General features: G+C 35.4%; 1 protein-coding gene across 4 annotated transcripts in view; it reads right to left on the minus strand.

The window, feature by feature from the left end:
- Positions 1-24,307, minus strand: part of SUGCT (succinyl-CoA:glutarate-CoA transferase) — a 676,753-nt gene that overhangs the window by 415,603 nt on the left and 236,843 nt on the right. For 3 of the 4 annotated variants that reach the window (XM_069461618.1, XM_069461617.1, XM_069461615.1), the window contains one exon: positions 7,100-7,171. The exons of the other annotated variant lie outside the window; for it this stretch is intronic. In XM_069461618.1, the coding sequence (XP_069317719.1) occupies positions 7,100-7,171 (72 nt within the window). The remainder of the gene's footprint in view (positions 1-7,099; positions 7,172-24,307) is intronic. 4 annotated transcript variants of the gene reach the window in all.

Raw genomic sequence — 24,307 nt, forward strand, 5'->3', positions numbered from 1 at the left:
ATAAATCTAGCCTCACCCGGAAAACACCATCAGCTACACTAAAAAAAAAAAAACAAAAACAACAAAAAAAACTGCAGAGTGACTGTACTCAAGGGTAACTGGGATGCTTGTGTATCCTCTGCATTTGACTTACTGCCCCTGTGTCCTTGTCTTTTCTATTTCAAAGTTGATCTGAAATGGTCAAAATAGTTATCCTTCTACCTTAGCTATGCCAGCTAACATTCAAAATATTTCTAAAGAGACAGCTGCCTGGTATAAAATGAAACAGTGTACATGAAAGTGTTTAACATACTAAGCACTAAATAAATGTGAGGTATTCCAACTAGGTAGTTTCCCCCAAAATAAATAATAAAGCATATGCTTGTTCAAAAGAGAAGGGAGGGAGAGCTCCATGAAAAATGGAGACATGATAACAGAAAATGCAATACTCCTATCATCTAATGGCCCCCTGAGAGCAAAAACCAAAATCTTTATGATATCTGAAATGCTCCACACAATATTGCCCTGGTACCTCTCTGAAGTCACCTCCTACCTTACTCTCCCTGTTTGCTCATTGCTGCAGCCACATCAGCTTCTTGATTGACTAGGAACATGTCTATCACACTTTAGCCTCAGGACTTTTGCACCAGCTATTCCCTTGCCTAGAACTTCTTCCACCAGACATCCAGTTAGCTAACTCCTCCTATCCTTTACTGAGTCTGCTCCAATGTCAACTTCCTTCACCAAGTCTGCTCAAATGCCAACTACCCTGACTCCACACCTACCACAGCCTACCCCACCCCACTCAACCCCTATTCCCTGATTCCCCATTCCCTTGTCCTTTTCTTTTCCCATAACTCTTATTACCTAACATATTTTTCATGTTTATTATTTATTGTATATCTGTCCTGCTAGAATATAAGCTCCACAAGGTCAGATTATTTTAAATGTTTTGTTCACTGGTATAACCCAAGCACTGATAACATATTTGTCAACCAACCGACTGACCCATAGATAAACAATGTGAACACTTTGAGATATATGATCTTCCAGACATTATTCTATTCCATCAAGTCTAAAACCACTTTTTTAACGTAGATGCTTTTTATAAGCTATGGTCTCTTAAAAGAGTTGATTACCAAGAGGGAATTGTGACAGTTGTCTTTGTCTACAGGTCATAGTGTTCCTGTACACTGTCATCACTTTATGTGCATTATTGATACAATACATGTTAAGTTCAATTGACATTTAAAATGTCATCTAAAATAATATAGTAGATCATACTATAATTTGGTACTGAAAGAAAAGGACTTTGTATATGTATCAATAAAAAAGCACAGAAACAAAGCATCAGTTATACTGTAAGAACTATTGGAATCTAATTTTTTGATATAGGAAAAGTAAATATCCCTTGTGAAATGTGAAGTTTCCCAACTTCTTAACAAATTCAGATCATCTGATCTTCCCTCTGCCAATGCAAATGCTAAATAAGTCCTTGCACAAGAATTTGTTGCAAACGAGTTTTCCAAGATGACGAAAATTGGTCCATTGTTAATATAGCCCCATTCCAGCTTTCGTTTAGTATTTGTATCTTTTATTTGTACATTTTTCTATCCCCTTACTTTAACTTAACAGTATCATTATATTTGAAATGAATTTCTTGGATACAGCATAGAGTGGGATCATGTTTTTCCTATCTCTTCTGACAACCTCTGTCTTTTAATTGGTGTGTTTAAACCATTCATGTTAAATGTTATTATAGATATTTTCAGATTATTTAGATCAATCATCTTATTATTTTTTGTTTGTTTCTCTGTTTTCCCTTTCCTAAGTTCTTTGGAGTTGATTGAAAGTTTCTAGTATTACATTCATCTATTTTGATTTGGCTACATTTTTGCACATAGATGTTTAATGATTGCTTTGAGAATTGTAATATATATACTTAACTTTTCATAATATAGTTTGAATCAATATTCTCCCACTTTAAGTGTAATATAGAAAATTTACTACCTTATAGTACTACCATATATGTCCCTTTTCCCTCCCCTTTTATGTTGTTATTTGTCTGTTTATTACATCTACATACACTGAAAATTCCATGTTTGCTTTCACCCATCAAACGTATTTCAAAGAATTCACTAGGAAAAGAATAGTGTATTATATTCCCACAGATATTTACTATTTCTGTTGCTTTTCATTCATTTCTGATGTTTCCATGAATGTAATGGAATGTTCCACTCACTCCTTCTGGGATTACAAGGTCATAGATACATAAATATTGGACTTCTGTTATTGTCCCACAGGTTCCCGAGGATCATTCTTTTTTTCTTTTTCTTCCTTTTTTTTTTTTTTTTGAGTGGGAAGAGAGTATCTTCTTTTCTTCTCCATTGTTCAGACTGAATAATTTCTATTGATCTATCTTCAAGTTCCTTGACATTTCTATCATGAGCTACTGAGCTCATCCAGTGAGGTGTTATCTTTTTTCTTGGTTATTATATTTTTCAGTTTTTTGATCCAGCAATCCTATTACTGGGCATCTACCCAAAAGAACAAAAGACATTCTATAAAAAAGACATCTCCACCAGAATTTTTATAGCAGCACAATTCACAATCCCAAAGATGTGGAAACAACCCAAGTGCCCATCAATTCATGAGTGGATTAATAAAATGTGGTATATGTATACCATGGAGTTCTACACAGCCACAAAAAACAATGGTGATCTAGCCCCTCTTGTATTATCCTGGATAGAGCTGGAACCCATTCTACAAGTGAAGTTTCATAAGAATAGAAAAACAAGCACCACATGTGCTCACCATCAAGTTGTTATTAACTGATCAACACTTAAGTGCACATATAGTAATAACATTCATCAGGTGTCAGGCAGACGGGAAGAAGGAGGAGGGGATAAGTATATACACACCTAATGGGTGCAGTGCACACTGTCTGGGGGATGCACACACTTGAAGCTCAGACTCAGGTGGGGCAAAGGCAATATATGTAACCTAAACATTTGTACCCCCGTAATATGCTGAAATTAAAAAAAAATTTAAAAAAGAAAGATTTCCATTTGGTTCTTCTTCATATCTTCTATTTCTTTGTTGAATATTTCTACTTTCTCATTTATTTCAACAGTGTCTGTGATGCTTCTTAGAGCATTTTTATAATAGCTGTTTTAAAGTCTTTGTGAATTAATTCCAACATCTGTGTCTCTTGGCATTGACATTTATTGATTGCTTTTTCTCATGCAAGTTCTGGTTCTTCATATGCTGAATAATTTTGGACAGTATCCTGGACATTTTGAATAGTGTATTATGAGCCACTGGGTCTTGTTTAAACCCTACACAGAATTTTTGTTGTTATTCATTTTTAGCAATTGACCTGGTTAGGTCCAGGCTGCAAGTTCCAACCCACTTTCTGTGTGCTTTGATTCTAATGTTGGTTTTCAAAGCTTTTGCAGTGTTATTTGAATATGTCCTGTATACGCCCCACTTAATGGTCATACTACAACCTGGGCAATCATCTATTTGTTAATTCAGTTCTCACCACCTTTGGTATGCTGATTAGGATTAGATCTGTGCATGTGCAGCTCAGGGGTGAGCCCAGGAGTTCATAAATAACTTCAAGGGTTGCATTGTTGTGAAGCTCTTCTTTTCTGCAATCTCTTTAGCACTTTCCAGTTCCCTGGGGCTCCCCTTTTAGTTACTCCACTTCCCAGTATACTTCCAGGGCAGAGGCCAAGCAGTGGGGGGACAGAGAAAAAAGCAACAGGAATTTTTACTCCTTTCTTTGGGTTCACAGCTCAGCAATGAAGAGAAAATTATTTTTCCTCAGAGTTTGACCCCTGCTGGTTTGCTATTGCCACTGCACGATTGCTTGAGGGCCCGGGCATTAAAAGATGGAAAGAAGGAAAAAACTGAGGGTTTCTGCACTCCCTCTGACATTAGAGTTGACTTTGTCATGCTCCTTTGCACCAGGAATAAAGAGCATCTCCTAGAGCTCAGCCTGTTGCCTGGTGCTCATTTCCAGGTACTCAGGTAAAGGAATAACTAGAGAGAAAACTGATAAATTTACTGCCAGTTTAGAGGTACCTCAAATTCTGGTTTTCTTATTATGTACTTTTCAAAGTCCTAAAATAGATGCTTCATTCAATCTGTCCAGGTTTTATCACTGTGCTCACTAGAAGAGAAAGGGAGGAATGTGCTTACTCTGTCCTCCTCAGAACTAGAATCTCCACACCTAATTTTCATAGAGGCCATTTATTAAGTGCATACTATGAGCCAGGACTATACTAATTGTTTTACTTTTCTAACTCTTACAAAACTCCACAAGTTAGATGTTAGTATAGTTATATATTATAATCTTCATTTTATACGTAAGGAAATAGATGCCTAGAAAAGATTAAGTACCTTGCCAGGGGTCACCTGACTAATGACAAGATTCATAGTAGGCCTTAAAAACTATGCTATAATATCCTTAGACCACCTGCTCCAAAATCAACTACAGTGCTTATTAAAATTGAAGTTTCCTGTTCCCCACCCAAGATATACTAAATCAAAATCTTTGGGAATGGAAAGGACATTCCTATGCATACTAAACTTAAGAACCAATGCATATTGCCTCCGATAAAAGAAGCCTTCAGTCTAAATGACTTTAAAAAGGATGTCAATATTCAATACTTCAAATAGGAATACCCATTAGTGTTGGCATCAATCAGCTTAAAATAGCTTACATATGTTCACTTTCCCTAGTCTTCTGTGTTGTGTTAAAGAATTAAAATAGGATTTGTTATAGGCCAACGTTCACTTTATACACAGGAAGATTTTCTGGACCCTAAGCCTTGAACCCAATGTTCGTGCTCCCACTCCAATCCCTGACAATGGAAGCTCTCTAATAGGGCCTCTCTCCAAGAAGGATTATTAGTCAATCAGTATATCAAATTCTAATTTGGAGATAGACTAGGCATGAGCAAACCCCACTCATTCATCACAGAATCACAGACAATAATGGCACATTTCTCCCCGTCTTTCCCAATGGAACTCACTTGGCAAAAGAACAATTTTAATGGGCTCATTGTCAAAAACTGAGGACCCCACCTTCTCTAAGGCCAGCTTGAATGATGAACCTCTCAATAAAAAATAAATCTGAACAAAAAATACTTAGAAGAAATTCATTCACCATATATGATAGGGAGGGGAGGAGAACCTTATATCAAAATGGGGAACAGATCATTTTTTCTTAGGTGAGAACGTTTTTAGAGCAAGTTTACATGTAAGGATATAACTATGAACATTTGAAAAAGTCAATCAAATCGCAGCATTCTGATGACTAGTAAATGATGTAAATAACACTAAACTCCTACACACATAAAACTTTTCATCTGAGAATCTCAAAGAGTTTTATAGACATTGCCTTAGTGGCTCATAACAGGGATTATCATTCCTAACTCACATGTGGGCAAATCAAGGTCAAGCATGCCATTCTCTGAGGCCCTCTGATACTCTCCTTTTCCAAAAATGTGTAATAATACACTATAACAATAAATCATATTTTAGTACTAAACTTATGGCAAATATTCTGCTTTGAAATAAAAATCTCTTTCAAAAAATGTTCTTATGGATATTTATGAGGAAGTTCAAAAGTTTCAAATTGATCAGCAGTAATGAATCAAAAATAAAAGGAATTCAGTACAGTTATTTTCAACAGTGACGAATATGTCAACCAGTAATTTTCTCCCCCCACTCAACTTTCTGGAGAGAGAAAACTCCAAAACATATGGCCCAGGAAGAAAATCTGTACTCGTTTATAGCAATGAACTGGCTTTTACATCTCTGCAGTTAGAGTACGCAAATGACTTCACAGGCAACAGCTTCCGTATGGTTCATATTTTTAACATTGACCGTTCATAATAAAGATTCTTTGATCCCAGATCAAATGTTTGAATCGATTTTCTCTACACTTACTCAGAGCCACCATTATAAAAGCACCCCTCTTTCCCACCTCAGATGTTCCAGCCCTTCCTGCAGTCGGAACTATCTCCATTTGTCACCTTCTCCGTGGTACTTCCCACCCTTTTGCTGTGGTTTTAGCTCTGCTTGTTAATCTCTCATACAAAAGAGGCACAGTAATAAATGATTTTTGTACATAATAAGTTAACTACAATAAATAAGATTCCCCTAAGGAATTCATAGGCATCTTTCACAAAACTGAAAGCTCATGGTAACATGGTTAGTACAAAAATGAATCCTTTCTCAATCAGAAAAAGAAAAAAAAAATCCTCAATAGGTAAGGCCTTAGCATACATGTAAAAAAATAAAAATAAAACAAATATATTTAAAAAAAACTAGATTCTATTTCTGAGATTAAAACTGGAAAAAGTGAACAGATACCTAAAGCCTTAAATTAAAACAAAAGACCAAAGTCTAGATAAATAGTAAAAACATCAAATCAAAAAAAAAAGTCTAGCAATGCTAAAAATCTAGAATATCCCTAATAAAATATTATTTTAAATGATTCCAAAGCCTTTTTTTAAGGCCTTATTGAGGAGCAACACTTTTAATATACCTTAATTCCTAAATGCTTAAAACAAAAATCTTGTGGAAAGGTACTCATTAAGCAAAAGCTAAGTTGAAAAAAAATGTTTTAAATTTCTAGTAGCAAATAAAATAAACTTGGGAGTAGCTTAACTATATTTGGGTCTAATTAAACTGGAAGGAAGGAAGGGAGGGAGGGAGGGGAGAGAGAGAAAGGGAAAGAAGGAAGGAAGGAGGGAAGGAGAGAGGAAGGAAGGGAAACAGAAATCCCAGTGTTAAAAATCTCTTTAAAATTGATTTTTTTCCCTTTCCCTTTTTATTTGGACTGGTAGACAGCTCAAGTTTTAGGATAATTTAAGCTACTATCATTCTTCATTTCAAATTACTGCAAAATATTACAATAAAAAATACAGAGTGCTAATTCAGACTCTGCTCTTATCATTTATAAGTATAAAAATGGTATACTATTAGGTGCTACCACGGGGAGTCCTAAGTTGATTATGTTGTAGGCAAAACTGAACTTTCCTTGTCTTTGTACAAAGTGAATTGCTGCATATATCATCTACCCATCCCAAAAATTATAGATTACCTTGCACACAGTAGCAAACTGTTCATTATTTCCAGCACCAACTACAAGATAGCCGTCCTTGGTTTTAAAAGCCTAAAATAAATAAATACATAGGTAAATATATGTTTATATGTTGACAAGGCTATAAGAATTGGCTTGAATATCTAAAACGTCTACAAAGAAATCTTGTTGTAAAACAACGCTATTAACTAATTCAATATAAACTAAGTATTTTTTTCCTATTATATTTGGGTAGTTGTTTTCAGTTAGGAATTTTAAAGTACTTCCTAGTTCTTTCACTAACTGTTATAACACTGAATAAAAAGAAAGTGACTCAGAAAAGTAAATACTGGAGTTTTATTATAACTGATAACATGAAATTCTGTATTCCTTATGGTTTGGATTAAGTTGAATTTTTCAAAGTTTTATGGTTTATTTGTTCTCATTTTTCCTTGTAGGGAAAATAACATAGGAGGGCAAGAGCACTGTCTTCTACAAAGTGTAAAAAGAATAGATGACAAAAAGGAAGGAGGAAGAGAAGGAAAGGAGAGTGAGTTGAGGGAGCTACATTTCTTCTTTAAAGATCTCAGGTGTAAACTTTTGGGCACTTTTTACTTTTTAGTAGCAAAAATTGCCATATCAGGATCTCTCTGGACCTCATGTGCTTTATGTACCTGAAAATATCTGTCCCTTTTTAGAGAGAGGTTCATCTGGACAGCAACAGACTTGTAAGTGATTGACATTTTCACCATCCACAGCCCTACCCGTATCGGCAACTTTTCAGCTCTCCTTTCTCCACGTATGGTTATCACAGTGCAGTTGGAAGAACCACACTTGCTTTCAGAAGGCCTTATTCTTATTTTCTCAAAGCAAATGAACTCTCTGAATTTCCTTTCTTTCTACATAAAAATTGCTCTGTATCTTTACTTACTCCTGCCTCTGAGAAAGACAACTTCTATCTTCCCTGAGAGAGCTCACTCCAATGCTGGCGACCTTGGTGTCACCTTCACCCACATCCTCCAGAACTCTGCCCAATCATTTTTAATCTCTTCATTTCCACTGAATCTTTCTCTTATTCCTACATATACAATCATGCCTCCATGGAAAATATCATTAACTTCAAGAAAATAAAATTTCCATCAATCCTGATACCCCTCTCGAGCTCTCTTGAATTTTTTCTTCCCTCCATTTCTAAATGACATAAAAATACTGCTTGCCTACACTTCCTCGCCAATACCACATTCCAGTGTCTTTTGTTATCTATCATATCACTGAAACTATACTTTCTTTGATCCATCTGCATTATTTGATACTGTCAACCATCCCTTCCTTCAGGGAAGCTGTCATCTCTAGGCTCTGTCCAGGTTCATCTCCTATCTCTCTGACCTGCAGGATTTTCTTCTCCCCAGCCTTCAGCATTCCTTAAGCATCTGTCTTTGGTCTTTCACTTCATTGGCTTCTTACAGTAGCCACTAGCCACATGTGGCCATTAAATTTAAATAAACTAAAATTAAATTAGCCAGTCACAAACCACTTACTGTGATTCCATTTATAGGAAATGTCTAAAATAGGCAAATTCATGGAGACAGAAAAAAGATTAGTGGCTGCCTAAGACCGGGAAAATTGGGGGTATAAGGTGAGTGACAGCTAATGAGTACCGGGTTTCTTGTTAGAGTAATGAAAACGAAATGTGGTGATGGTTGCACAACTCTGAATGCACTAAAAATCATTGAATCGTACATTTAAAATGGGTGAATTATATGGCACGTGAATTATATCTCAATGAAGCTGTTATTTTTTAAAATTTAATTAATTCAGACCACAGTCACACTAGCTACATGTCAAGCTTTCAGTAGTCACATGTGGCTGGTGGCTACTGCATTAGGTAGCACAGATACAGAACATTTCCGTCATCACAGAATGTTCTGTTGTACAGTGCTGGTAAACTGGAGCTGATAGATTGTATAACACCTTTTTTCTCTTAGTCTTTTTACTAGGCCTAACATAATAACTGGAGAATGTTAGGTAATTAATAAATGCTTGGTAAATATTAGTGAATTAATTAAAATTTTAATGATTGTGTTCAGATAACAGAATTGTAGCTAAAATGGATCCCAAGTAAAACACTATAATAAGGTTTTATTCTACTTACATTGTTGCTTTATTTGGTAAGGAATGCTATTAAGAACATATCACATGATATCTTAAACACTTTAAACATCTATTTGAACATTTGAAACATGTTCCCTTGTCCACAAGGACAACAGCAAAGTCAGTGTCATACATGATGCACTTGTGTTTCTCAAACTACAGAAAGGAAATCTGTAACAGAGCCGTGAGTGAGGTACCAAGGATTTTGAGCTGAGGTGTCTCAACAAACCACTGATAATTGTGAAGTTACACGGGTTGTTTGCTTGCTGTTTTGTGGGCAAGGGAGAGGTGGGGAGCAGGTAAGTAAATGTGATGTTAACAATGTGTGTTGCCAAATATAACGTGAAGGAAGGTTTTCAAAATTTTGTATCTGGATATGCTTGAAGCTCTGACTGGGATGGGACAAAGGCAATATGTGTAACCTAAACATTTGTACCCCTGTAATATGCTGAAATTAAAAAAAAAAATGTTAATTGAAAGAAAATTTTGGATCAGTGACATGTTCAGTAAGTTTATGTTTGGGGGTGGGGGTGTTAATTTTCTTTTAATAAATGAAGAATTGCCTGTTTCTTCCTTTAGTCTGTACCACATCTTGAAATGTATCTTTATCATTATAGAAGTTTAAAAATTTTAAGCAGAGATAATTGGTCAATGATCATTGAAAAGTAAAGTCTTACCAGCAGCTGAAACACCAGAATATAATCAAACTAAAGATCACCAACTAGATTTTGCAAGGATTGAAGTAAGATTATGAGTTCTTTTAATAATTATTTTTCCTTGTTGTTACTGCTACACTGTTTATTTAATAAATATAGTTTAAATAAGAACTTTTTAAAAATAATACATTATTTTGGGCAAGTACAGAAAACAGAAGGAGGAATAAAATTATCCATGATATCACCCAGAAGAAACACCTGTTAATAAGGTAGGATACTTCTTTCTAGTCTCTCTATATTCATTTTTATATAATTAATATCTTACTGTACATAAATTTCTAGTCTGCTTTTTTCCATTTAACATCCTATCACAAGTATTTTTGAATATTATTGTTTTTAATGATGCAAAATATCTATTTCAAAATTTGTTTAAGTATTCTCAGTTCATTTAAACTGGAGGGTGTTTTTGGTTTTTTTAAAAATCAAGCCCTACGCCATACAGTTTATGTCACAAATAAAAAATTATTTAATTTCATAGTGAAACTCTGAGACAAAATGTCTGGTCTAATTAAGATCCTTTAAAAGCTATCCTTGCCCCAATAAGACATATAGATATAATAGCAAAATGTCTGGCTCTGCCATTTTCTTAACTTGTGTGATACCAGGCAAGTTACATCATTTCAGAGCCTTAATTTTTATATCAGTGCTTCTGTTTAGAATTATTATAAATGACAAAGTTCATAAAAGTATATTTATTTATATTGTCATCAAATATTTAATGACATAATTTACTATGTGCCAAAGTCTAGGTACAATGGGTAAAAAATGACAAGCTAAATAGCTATGGTCCCTTACATGAGACTTACATTCTAATAAAATATCAGACATTAATCAAACATTCACACAAATAATTACAAGCAGTGCTAGATACTAGAAAAGAAAAAATATAGGACATGATGAAATCTTATAATAGGTGGATTTAATCTTATTTTGGTTGCGGGCTGTGAAGTTAGGAAAGATTCCCTAGAAAGTGATCTCTGAACTGAGACCTAAGAATTCATAGGCATAAACTAGGTAAAGGGCTGGGGGAAGAGGAGGTCATTATTGGCAAAGGGAACTGTATGTGCAAAGGACCTGTGGTAGAAAGAAGCAACCACCATGAGAGAACAAGAGGAAGAGTAGCACAGTTGAGGCTGCAGAGGTAGGCACAGAGCCAGATAGTCAAAGGCTATCTGAAATATTTATCATAAAATTAATGGGAAGTCACTAAAAGGACTTGAATGATAATGTTTGCATTGGAAGAAGATCTTCCTAGCTACAATGTGGAGAACTGAACAGACGATAAGGTTGTAAATAAAAATATTGATGGGTCAAGGGATTAGATGTCCCAATGAAACTGAAGAACTTACTGAGCAAACGAGACACATGAGCCAAAAGTGCATGGAGGTTCAGTGTTTAGTTCCTCTAGTTAGAGCAGTTTCAGATGTAATGTTACTACACCTGAGAGCCTGGGGGTGGACCTATAAGGTCCAAGAGTAGAGAATATTGAGCAGATGTGAAGGCAGAGAAATAAGAAGGTCAATCTAGAATTTCTCTTGTCTTGGAAGTTTCTAGTCCTGCCCAGAGACTCTGTTTTCTGAGCTTCCAGGCACACTAGCTGGTTTGATGATATCCTAATTATTAAGAGGAGTAAAGATGAAAACACAAAAGGACTTTCAGAAGTTCCATACCAACTCAATATAACATATAATCAAATGGAAAAAGGAAAAAAAACGTATAATTGGAACTTCCTGTGTTATCTTCTTAAGCTACCATATCAGTGCATCTAGTGTTTTCCCTGGCCTAAATAAAATATCTACAATGGGTAGTATGGCTACGTCAAAAACAAGAGCATAAACTTCCAGCCTTCCTGGGGCTACTTACTTTTTAACAAGATTTTCTTCCACAAAAGGTAACCATTGCTAAATGACTTCATCATCCACTGGAAAAAGACATTCCATGAAGTTTAACTCACTGCCACGAGAACGTTTTCTGGAATGTCAAGCAGTTATTGACTTCTGGGTCTGTGCTAGTACATCGTGACAAATATAGAGCACTATTTCCTACCACTAACAGTTCAGTTCACCTTATGGTGCTGGAGCTGGGCTGAGCCAGATGGCAATGAGGCACAGACTGCTTACAAATCAAGAACAGTGTCATCTATGGATAGAACAATGCAGCAAATGGGAAATGAGCCCAGGAGTCTCCAGTTTCACCTACTACCAATTTGACTTTATCTGTACATTTTTCAGATGGAATAAACCATTTTGAGAACTCATTGCTAAATACAAGCCCTTGCCTTGAATTAAGTAATTCCAGAGTAGCCTTGAAAACAATGTTATATACTGATTTCCTTTCCTGGATTCAGGCTAGGATTTGCTAATTCCATAGGAAGTTTGAATGTTCAGAAACATTCTTGAGATTCTTCAAATCAATTAAATTTTACTTGAGATCAAACATATCTAGGATTTTCAATCACTCAGTTTCTGATACTGGGTGTGGAAGTAATGGCAAGGAGGGAAATGAGCAACTGCGAGTTTTGTATAATCTTCACAAGTTGTCAGTGGATATTATTTTTCTTATAAAGAAAGCTCTTTGTGAGGAAAGCCTGTTGTTATTCAAGAAAGAAGTCATGATGTATCTTGGACACAATGTAAAATAGCACATAGAGTTTTTCTTCCTGATAAGTATGGGCTGGGAACTGATTTTTATGATCCTGAACTAATTGTACTATAAAGAATCTTAAGGCAGATTACTTGCTGACCAAAAGCATCTATTTAATGAAAAGTAACGAACGAAAAAATACTGGACAGGAGTCCATGTTGGTTTTTCAAGAACACTCCAAGGTAAAAATTCTTTGATTGCATAAAATATGAATATTTTATGTACTCTTTGTTGTATCTCAAACATGTTACAACAATCACAGTTCCATGCCAGTTATATACCATACATGAAAATATCATTTCTGACAATGAGCCTACATTTACCTCCAACTGGTTAAAGGCATTTATAGACTAGAATTTTAGTCAAGCTGTCACCACATTTAACTACTTCAAGCAAAGAATTAAGCTAGAAAAGAATATCAACTATAATTACAAAAAGAATATTCTAAAGTGGGTTATAGAATGGATTGCCAATAAGGTTTCCCAAGCATATCTTAATTTCATCATATCTCGGGATCTTTCAATGACAAAACACAGGGCATACACATTAGGACAGAGATTAGGGTGAGGACCTGACATGAGACCTGTCCACTAGACCTAGAGAGACATTGAAGTGTAGGCCCAGGTTTTGGCCTAAAGTATGGAAAATCTGCATAAGCATGGTTCAGGAAAGCAGTCAGCAAGACAAAGTATGACGGTATGGGAAGTGAATGGGTGGGAAATTTGATAGAACAATTTTCTTGAAACTCATAGAGTAGGTATTTGACCCATGAGATGGACAGCCATAGGAAGCAGGGTGCCAGCTATGGGGATGAGGCTCAGAAATTGAGTTCCACCAGCCTGGGCAGCATAATAAGACCCTATCTCTACATAAAACATTAAAAAATTAGTCGACATGGTGGTACAAGGAGGCTGAGGCAGGAGGATCGCTTGAGCCCAGGAGTTTGAGGGTACAGTGAGCTAGGATGACACTGTTGCACTCTAGCCCAGGCAACAGAGACTCTGTGTCAAAAAATAAATAAATAAAGGAATTTAACTCCAAATTTCCACATAAACAATTATGATAGCAAGGCAAAGGATGGAGGGACAGGAACCAGGCAGCTAACTCAACAAAAAACTCAGAGAGTATAGGCAGAAGCAGAAGCCAAAGCCTTTGAACAAAGGAATATAAAGCAAGGAGAATGACCTCCGGTGAGTGCAATTGTCTGGACAGCAGAGAAGAGCAACTTAGAGTTCAACATGCTAGCCTACTATAGTTACATCCAGCATCTAGGACAGTATCTGGTATATATTAATAATAAGAACTTAATACATTTTGTCAAATCAATGCCAATGTATAAATGTTGGATTACAACAATGTAGGCAACTCAAGAAATATTAGACACTGTATAAAAGGCTTAGTGACAAAACTAGGAAGCATGAAATAGAGGTGAGGAGGAGGTATCAAGTACTCAAAAATAAGGACCAACTGAGAATGGCCATCACACTAAGAATTGATTCCCACAACAAACTTTCTTCCTCACAGATGATCACCCAAGTTTAATGGTAAAGATAAGCTAGAGTGAGATGGTGACTCTGTTTGTCTTAGCAGTTCCAGGTGTGTCCTACAGTTGGAACAAGGAGAGCCTCAGTTCCTCAATTAGGTACTTATTCTTCTTACCATGACCGAAATTTAGCCTTGAAGCATGTAAGATCAGCCTCAGTATCCTTTCCAGCAAACACTCCATGTAGATACTACCAAGTAATTGGGCATGACACTGGAAGTAAAATGTATTTGCCATCTAAATATAAAAGCAGTTTCTGTCCAGGAGCTTAGAATCTAAACTGTACAGATTCTCAAAACATTTTGGGGCTTGGCAAACCATGGAAAGTGCGAATGACTACTCAGCTCATTCAGTGGAGAATGAGTGCTTATGGGAGGGCCCTGCTGACCCACAGGAGCAGGTAAAATGTTGTCCTCATGGAATAACTAAGTAGCTAAAACAAGTCAACTCCATGTTCGGAAACAGCTTAGGGGAAGGCTCAATCTGAGAGATTTATAGTAATTTCTAACTGAAAAAAGTGATGGAAAAGATAGCAGGCTACAAGCATCTGGCATGATCTTGAGGAGATTGCCATATTCCAGGGTTGGACTTGATCTTTATGAGACTCACATCTTGTCCTGGGTGACCAGACCTGGAAGTCTAACTTGGGCCACGTAACATGCAAGTGAGATTAAGGTGGATACCAAAAGGGTGAATTGGTACCATACAGGAAGAAAGAACTATATTATAAGCTAGAATACTTAAAGACTATACCATTAATGAATTCTGTCCCTGGGAAACTAATAAGCAGAAGGCAAAATGACCAGAGAGTTGAGCCTGGTTTAATTACTTCCTGTCTCAAGTCCCCATGAATCTGGATACTGAGTTAAGCTTGAATCTGCCAACAGAAAGACAATAGACTCTTCTGATTGTGACTATAAAAAGAGAAAAAAATAAGACCAGGCTTGTTCAATGGAGGGCGCCATGCTGAATTGCTAGAGGACTAATGTGGGGAGTTAGCTACGCTCTCAGCAAAGAATCGGGTCCCTCATGCAGGGGTCGTCGTAAAGGATAAGGAAATAATAGAAAATGGAAAATACTAGAATATAGAAATAAAAGACTACACAGAGACAAAGGTACAGTTTATAAAGAATAGGTTTATAAAAAAGCAGGGGGCTCAGAAGACCCCACAAAATCCTCATGCTTTGTGGGGCCCCAAATGAAGTTTTGCATCAGTATTTATGGGTACAGTGATCAGTTGCCAGGGGTAACAGATGTACATAACAATAGGTAGTTTGTTTTAGGTTAAAAGTCTCCCAAAAGGCTTCTAGCGATCCCTTAATTAACTCTATCTATGTGAGCAAATGGTTACAAAAACTTTCTAGGACAAACTTTTAAGTTCTAAGATAAAACTATTACTTTAGCACAGAAGTTAAACAGAGACACAGTGGCTCCATACTTCTTAATCTAGTTATTGTGAATTGAGACAGGTATTAGGAGTCAAGTAGGGACTGTCCCTTGGGCTAACTGGTTTTAGTCACAGGTGTCTGTCTCTCAGGTGGGCATTTCTTTGATCAGCTCCCATCCCACGGCTCCATGCAAACTTGCTTTGTCGTTCAAAGCAGGAGAAAGCCACAGGTTTGAGACTGCAGCTGCACCTTGGAAAGCAGCTGCTACTGACCTTTGAGACGCCCTCCTGAGGCCAGGCAGCTTTTGATATGTGAACTAACATGTTCACATATTCCTTCGGGGCAAAGCCCTGCAAAACTCCTGAAATCATTTCTGTCTCTAATATTATAGGGGGCATTTCCATAAATCAGTATTTCGTAGGCACAACAGACCAAGATCTCAAAATGTATCTCAACCATTTCCAATCTATGAAATCTGAATATTATTCTGCACTACTATGTTTTAATTACTCAAAAGAGTTGGACTCACATGGGCACATATATAATACCATGACTAAGGTCATGGGAGTGTTATGCAAGGTTTGCAACAAAATCTAGACCAACTAGGAAGCTGTCCCTTCCAAAGTAATTAACAGCAGAACCATTAGAAACATTGTTCTAAAACAACATGAAAAAAAATTTTAGTAAGTCCTTCCATTAGGTCAAAAGGTGGAGAAAGCAATAATTCTGTCCAGATCTCCACAACTACTTAAGATGAGACATTCAGTATTTCTATGGCCCCTGTTAATACAGGTCATGTTAGCTAAAGGGCCAGGGGTAGCAGAGAGACTTTGGTTTGTTTTTTGTTTGTTTTGTTTTGTTTTTTACAATTTATTTATCTGCTTGAGTAATTGTTACATTTTAGTTCCTCTGGGATTCCCGCTCTGTAAATAAAGGTGCAAACTATTTAGGAATTTTTATGCACAATAACAGAATGTGCTGAAAATAATTTATTTATCATTGCTTATCTCCCAAACACCACAGTTTTTCATCCCAATTACACTGGATATGTTTAATTTCTCCTCCACCCCAAACCCCTTAAAGAAGCAGCTTTCTATATTATGCAACTAACCATTCCTCATTCCTGGTCGAATGAAATAATCTGGACATCATTCCCATGATAGCCAGTAGATTTACTGAGCATGGATCAAATGCATCAGCATGAAGATTCAAAAGGTCATGTGGAGGTGGGGCTGAGAGGTCCATATTAGGCTTAAGTAAGTAAAAAAGAAAGATTAAAACTGAGATAAAAGACCAGACTACACAAAAGAAACAGAAATATGGACTAAGAACTGCCTTATTCCTAATGGCATCCTGATTCTCATGAATCTGAACTACAGGTCTTCCCCTGTACAAAGATAGTCTATAAAGACTGAAAGAGGTGGCTATTCTTTCAAATATGCAGATCTCAACATGAACTTATAAGGCAAACGAACAACAACAAAAGACAAACAAGAAAATAGGGCCCAATCAGAGGACCAAAATCAATTTCAAAAAACCAACCCTAAAGAAACAGAGTTATACTAATTACTTGACAAAAGTTTCAAAATAATCATTATAATGCTGCTCAATGACCCCAGGAAAATGATATATAAACAAAATGAGAATATCAACAGAGACAGAAAAGAAACAAACAAAAAAGAATCAAACAGAAATTTTGGAGCTGAAGAATACTAACTAAATTGAAAAATTCACTAAAGGGATTCAACAACAGACTTGAGAAAGTGAGAGAAAAAAAACAACAAACTCAAAGGCAGGTCATTGGAAATTACCCAGTGAAAGGAGCAACTAATAACCTTTTCTATTAACCTGGATGGAACTGGAGACCATTCTTCTAAGTGAATTATCATAGGAATGGAAAAACAAATACCACATATACTCACCATTAAAATTGGAGCTAATTGATGAACACTTATGTGCATAACATTCTTTGGAAATCAAGCAGGTTGAGGGCAAGGAGGAGATGGGGAAATTCACACCTAATGGGTACAATGCACACTACCAGGGTGATGGGCACACTTATAACTTTGACTCAAATGGTACAAAAGCAAATTATGTAACCAAAACATTTCCACCCCTGCAATATTCTGAAATTTAAAAAAAAGAAAAAGAAAGAAAGAAAAGGAGCAAAAAGAAAAAAAGAATGAGAAAAGGGGAAGGAAGTCTAAGGATGTATGGAACACTATCAAGTGGACAAATATACACATTGTAGAAGTTCACAAAGAAGAGAGAGAAAGAGCAAACAGGTTATTTGAAGAAATAATGGCCAAAAACTTCCAAATCCAGGGAAGAAAATGGATATCCAGATTCAAGAAGCCCAAAAGTCACCAACTATAATAAACACAAAGAAGTCCACACAGACATAAATTATAATCAAATTGTCAAAAGGCAAAGGAAAAATTTTGAAAGCAGCAAGATAAAAGTAACTCATGATGTATGAGGGATCTCCATAAGACTATCGGTGTTTTGTGCTTTTTTTTTTCTTTTTTCAGAAGAAACCTTGCAGATCAGAAAAGAATGGGATAACATATTGAAAATGCTGGGGGGAAAAATGACAACCAAAAATACCATATAAGCGAAACTGTCCTTCAAAAATGAGGAGAGATATAGCAGGAAAGTTCCCCAACATAATAAAGGCTATTTAATAAAAACCCACAGCTAACATTAAAATGAATGAGGAAAAAACTAAAAGCTTTTCCACTAAGATTCAGTACAAGGCAAGGATGCCCACTCTTACCACTTCTATTCAACATAGTACTGAAAGTACTAGCACAAGAAATCAGACAAGAAAAAGAACTAAAAAACATCCAAATCAGAAAGGTAGAAGTAGAATCATCTCTACTTCCAGATGACATGATCTCATATGTAAAAAATTCCAAAGACTCCACAAAGTAACTATTTCAACTAATAAATGAATTCATTAAAGTTGCAGGATACAGAATCAACACACAAAAATCAATGGCATTTTTATACACAAGTATCAACCTAACTGAAAAAAAATCATGAAAAGAATCTCATTTGTGATATCATAAAAAAATAAATAAATAAAATAGCTCGAAATAAATTTTACCAATGAGGTGAACAATCTGGACACTGAAAACTATAAAACATTGATGAAAGAAATTAAAGAAGATAGAAATAAATAGAAAGATACCCCATGCTCATTGATCACAAGAATTAATATTGTTGAAGTGTCCATACCATCCAAAGCAATACACAGATTCAATGCAATTCCTGTCAAAATCCCAATATCATTCTCCATAGAAATAGAAAGAGCAATCACAAAGTTCTTATGGAACCATGAAAGACCCCAAATAGTCAAAAAAAAATTCTGAGAAGGAAAAACAAAGTTGAAAGTGTCACACTTCCTAATTTAAAATTATATTACAAAGCTACAGTAATCAAAAACAGTATGATACTGGCATAAAAACAGACACACAGATCAGTGGAACTAAATAGAGAGCCCAGAAATAAATCCAAACATATACCATCAACTTATTGTTGACAAGGACATAAAGAGGAGATAATGGGGAAAGGATAGTCTCTTCAATAAATGGTGCTGGGAAAATTGGATTTCCACATGCAAAAGAATAAAATTGAACCATTATCTTATACCATGGAGAAAATTCAACTCAAAATGTATAAAAGACCTAAATATAAGACCAGAAACTATAAAATTCCTAGAAGAACACAGAAGAAATGATTTTTTTTTTTTTTTTTTTTTGGATATCACACCAAAACCTCAGGTTGCAAAAGAAAAAATAAATAAATAAATGGGAATGCATCAAATTAAAAATCTTCTGAATAGCAAAGGAAATGATCAACAAAATGAAATGGCAGCTTAGAGATTTTAAAAAATCTGATAAGGGGTTAATATCTAAAATTTATAAAGAACTAATACAACTCATTAGTGGAAAATAACCTGACTAAAAACTGGCAAAAGATCTGAAAAGACATTTCTCCAAAGAAGACATAAAAATAGCCAATAGGTGTAGGAAAAAGTGTTTAACAACATTAATCATCAGGTAAATGCAAATCGAAACCACTATGACACACCACCTCATACCCCTTAGGATGGTTATTATAAAGATGTCAAATGATGGCAAATTTTAGCAAGGCTGTGAAGAAAAGGGACCTCTTGTACACCATTGGTGGAAATGTAGATTGGTACAGCCACTATGGAAAACAGTATGGATTTCTTTTAAAAAAATTAAAAATAGAACTAGAGTATGACCCAGCAATTCCTCTTTAGGGTGTGTACCCAAAAGAATTGAAATCATCATCTCATAAAGGTATCTGCACTCCTATGTTCATTGAAGCATTATTCACAATAGCCAAGATATGGAAACAACATAAATATCCATCAATGGACAAATAGGTAAAGAAACTGTGGTACATATATACCATGCAATATTATTCAGCCCTAAAAAAAGAACAAGATTTTGCCATTTGCCACAACATGGATGACCCTGGAGAACACTATGTTAAGTCAAATAAGCCACACACAGAAAGAAAAATATTTCATTATTTCACTTAATATGTAGGATCTTTTTTAAAAATTCAAATATACAGAGATAGAGAACAGAGCAGTGGTTACTAGGGATGGGGGCCAGAGGAGGAATGGAGAAATGCAGGTCAGAAGATACAAAGTGGCAGATGTGTAGGATAAACAAGTCTAGAGATCTAATGTGCAACATGAGGACTATAGGTAATAAAATTGTACTGTATATGAGATTCATGCTAAATGAGTAGATTTTAGCTGCTCTTGCCACAATAACAAAAAAATGGGTAATTATGTGAGATGATGGATATGTTAATTTGCTTCACTATAGTAACCATTTTACTCTCTATATGTATCACATAACATCATGTTGTATACCTTAAATATACACAATTAAAAAATTTATTTAAAAAAGAAAAAAATGAGGGGAAATAAGGACTGTCCCAGATAAACAAAAGCTAAAGGAGTTCTTCACCACTGGACCTGCCCTACAAGAGGTCTCCCTTTAAGACTTGCCTTAAAGGGAGCCCTTCAAGGTGAAATGAAAGGATACTAGACAGCAACATGAAAGCAAAGGAAAGTATAAAGCTCACTGACAAAGTTAAATATATAGACAAATACAGAATAATGTAATACTGTAATGGCGGTATGTAAACAATATTAATTGTCATAGAAATTAAAAGGCAAAAGTATAAAAAACTACTATAACTATAAAAATAGGTTAATGGATACACAATATAAAAAATGTGTAATTTGTGACATCAATAACATAAAGTGATGGGGAGAAGTAGAGTTTTAGTATACAATTAAAGTTAAGTAGTTATCAGCTTAAAATAGATTGTTATAAAATGTTTTATGTAAGCCCCATGGTAATGACAAAGAAAATACCCATAGAACATATGCAAAGAGAGAGAGATTGAACATGTCACTACAAAAATCAATGAAACACAAAGGAAGATAACGAGAGAGGTAATGAAGGCAGAAAGCTACAAAATAGAAAGTAATGAACAAATGGCAATAGTAAGTTCTTCCATATCAGTAGTTACTTTAAATGTCAATGGATTAAACTCCCTAATCAAAAGATATAGAGTGGCTTAATGGATTGAAAAAATCTAACTGTAATATACGCTGTTGACAAAAGACTCACTTTAGATTTAAGGATACACATAGGCTGAAAGTGAAGAAATGGAAAAAAAGTATTTCATGTAAATGGTAACTAAAAGAGACCTGAAGTGGCCATACTTATATCAGACAAAATAGACTTAAAGTCAGAAACTGTCACAAGAGATACACAATGACATTAGGTAATGATTAAAGGGTGAATTTACCAGGAATATGTAAGAGTGATACATATATATGCACCCAATATCAAAGCACTCAAATATATGAAGTGAGCATTGACAGAGCTAAAAGAAGAAATAGACAGCAACAAAATAACAGTAGGAGATTTCAATATCCCATTTTGAATCATGAATAGAACATGAATGGACAAAATTCAACACCTTTCATGATGAAAACATTCAACAACCAAGAAATAGAAGGAAATTGCTTCAACATAATAGAGACCATATACAAAAAGCCCACAACTAACAACATACTTAACAGCAAAAACCTGAAAGCTTTCCTTCTAAGATCAGGAAGAATGCAAGGATGCCTAATCTTGCCATTTTATTCATATAGTTCTGGAAGTCCTAGCCAAATCAATTAGGCAAGAAAAAGAAATGAAAGGCATTTCCAAATCGGAAAGGAAGAAGTAAAATTATCTCTGTTCACTGATGACATGATTTTTATATGTAGAAAATCCTAAAGATTCCACACCAAAAAAAAAAAAAACAAACTTTTAGAACTAATAAAGAAAACTCAGCAAAGTTTAAGGATACAAAGCCAAAACACAAAAAATGAGTTATGTTTCTATACACTAACTGAGAAATATCTGACAAGGAAATTAGGGAAACGTCTCATTTACAATAGCATCAAAAAAAAAAAATACTTAGAAATAACTTTAACCAAGGAGACAAAAAGCTTACACATTGAAAACTATAAAACATTGCTGAAAGAAATTAAAGAAAGTATAAATAAATGGAGAGACATCCTATGTTCATAAAGTGTAAGACTTACTATTGTTAAAATGTCCATACTACCCAAAGGGATCTACAGATTCAACGCAATCTCTATCAGAATTCCACTGGCACTTTTGGCAGAAATAAAAAAAAAATGATCCTAATATTCATACGGGAATACAAAGAACCCCAAATAGCTAAAACAATCAAGTAAGAATAAAACTGGAGACCTCACACTTCCAGAATTCAAAGCTTATCATAAAGACAGACATATAGTCCAAGAGAACAAAATAGACAGCCCAAAAATAAACCCACACATATTTGGTCAAATAGTCTTTGGCAAGGGTGCCAAGACTACACAGTGGAGAAAGGATAGTCTCTTCAACAAATGGTGATGGGAAAACTGTATGTACACATACAAGAGGCTTAAATTATACCATACACAAAAATCAACTCAAAATAGATTAAAGACTTAAATGTAGGACCTGAAACTATAAAACTCCTAGAAGAAATATAGTGGAAAAGCTTCATAACATCGGTCTTGGCAATGATTTCTTGGATATGATACTAAAAGCACAGGCAACAAAAGCAAAATTAGACAAGTGGGACTACATCAAACCAAAACACTTCTGTGCAATAAGGAAACAATCAACATAGTGAAAAGGCAACCTATGAAATAAAAAATATTTGCAAACCATATATCTGATAAGTGGTTAATATCCAAAATACATAAGGAACTCCTAAAATTCAATAGCATAAAAACAAATAACCTGATTTAAAAATGGGCAAAGGACTTGAATAAACATTTCTCCAACAGGTATATGAAAAGATGCTCAATATCATTAATCATCAGGGAAATGCAAATCAAACCCACAATGAAATATCATCTCACATCTGTTAGGATGACTATTATTGAGAAAGAAAAAAGAAAGAAGAAAGAAAGAAAGAGAGAGAGAGAAAGAGAGAAAGAAAGAAAGAGAGAAAGAGAGAAAGAAAAGAAGTGTTAGTGAGAATGTGGAGAAAGTAGAACCCTTGTGCATTATTGGCAGGAATGTAAAATGGTGCAGCCACTAATGAAAACAGTATGGAAGTTCCTCAAAAAATGAAAAATAAAACTGCCATATGATCTAGCAATCCTACTTCTGGATATTTATTCAAAAGAATTGAAAATAGGATCTCACAGAGTTCCTCTGTTCACTGCAATATTATTCAGAATAGCCAAGAGGTGGAAACAACCTAAATGTCCATCAATAGATAAATGGATAAACAAAATGTGGTATATAAATATAATGGAATATTTAAAAAAGAAGGAAATCCTATCACATGCTACAACATGAATGAACCTTGAGGACATTACACTAAGTGAAATAAGCCAGCCACAGATGGAATGTGTATGATTCTACTTACATGGAGTATCTAAAGTAGTCATATTCACAGAAGCAGAAAGTGTAAGGGTGGTTGACAGGGGCTGAGGAAAGGGGAAATGGAAGTTTCTACTCAATGGATACAGAATTTAAGTCATAATAGATGAAAAAGTTCTAGAGATCTGCTGTGCAACAATGTGCATATAGTTAACAATACTGTACACTTACAAATTTGTTAAGAGAGTAGATCTCATGTTATATGTTTTTTACTACAACAGAGAAAAAAAAAACAGAGAAAAAAAGAGAAAACATGATGGGAAGATCATAGTTAATTAGCTGAAAGCCTTCAGGTACTATACCTCTGGGATATAATTTAGCAGTCTCATGTTCCTGGTGCTCCCAGCCAATGAGTCAGCACTAGAGTCAGACCTTTCCTGCTCCACACAGGACTCCTCTAATAGGCAATCTTTGCTTTAGGGCTCCCCTCGGCATGGTCAAGAATTTCTCAGAGCTGCATCTTCCTTTCTTTCTCCCTTCCCAAGTGTCATAACCTGCAGGCTGGAGGGCCCCCCTACCCTCACCCCACCCCCACCTATTCCTGCTTCACAGGTTTTCCTTCCAGTGAGGCTCCTGCATGTCTAATTCAGCCTTGGCATCTGCTTCTCAGAGAACCTGAACTGCCAACAATGACTGATTATGGGGTTAAAATAAAAACAAGGTGGAACTGAATACTGAACAACAATACTATGTAAGCTGAGGGATGAGTAGAGTTTAAACATTGCTCATAATGTTTGAGAGGAAGGGGGAGATATTAAAAGTTAAAA

Source organism: Eulemur rufifrons, chromosome 29, assembly GCF_041146395.1.
Source record: "Eulemur rufifrons isolate Redbay chromosome 29, OSU_ERuf_1, whole genome shotgun sequence".
Lineage (NCBI taxonomy): Eukaryota > Metazoa > Chordata > Mammalia > Primates > Lemuridae > Eulemur > Eulemur rufifrons.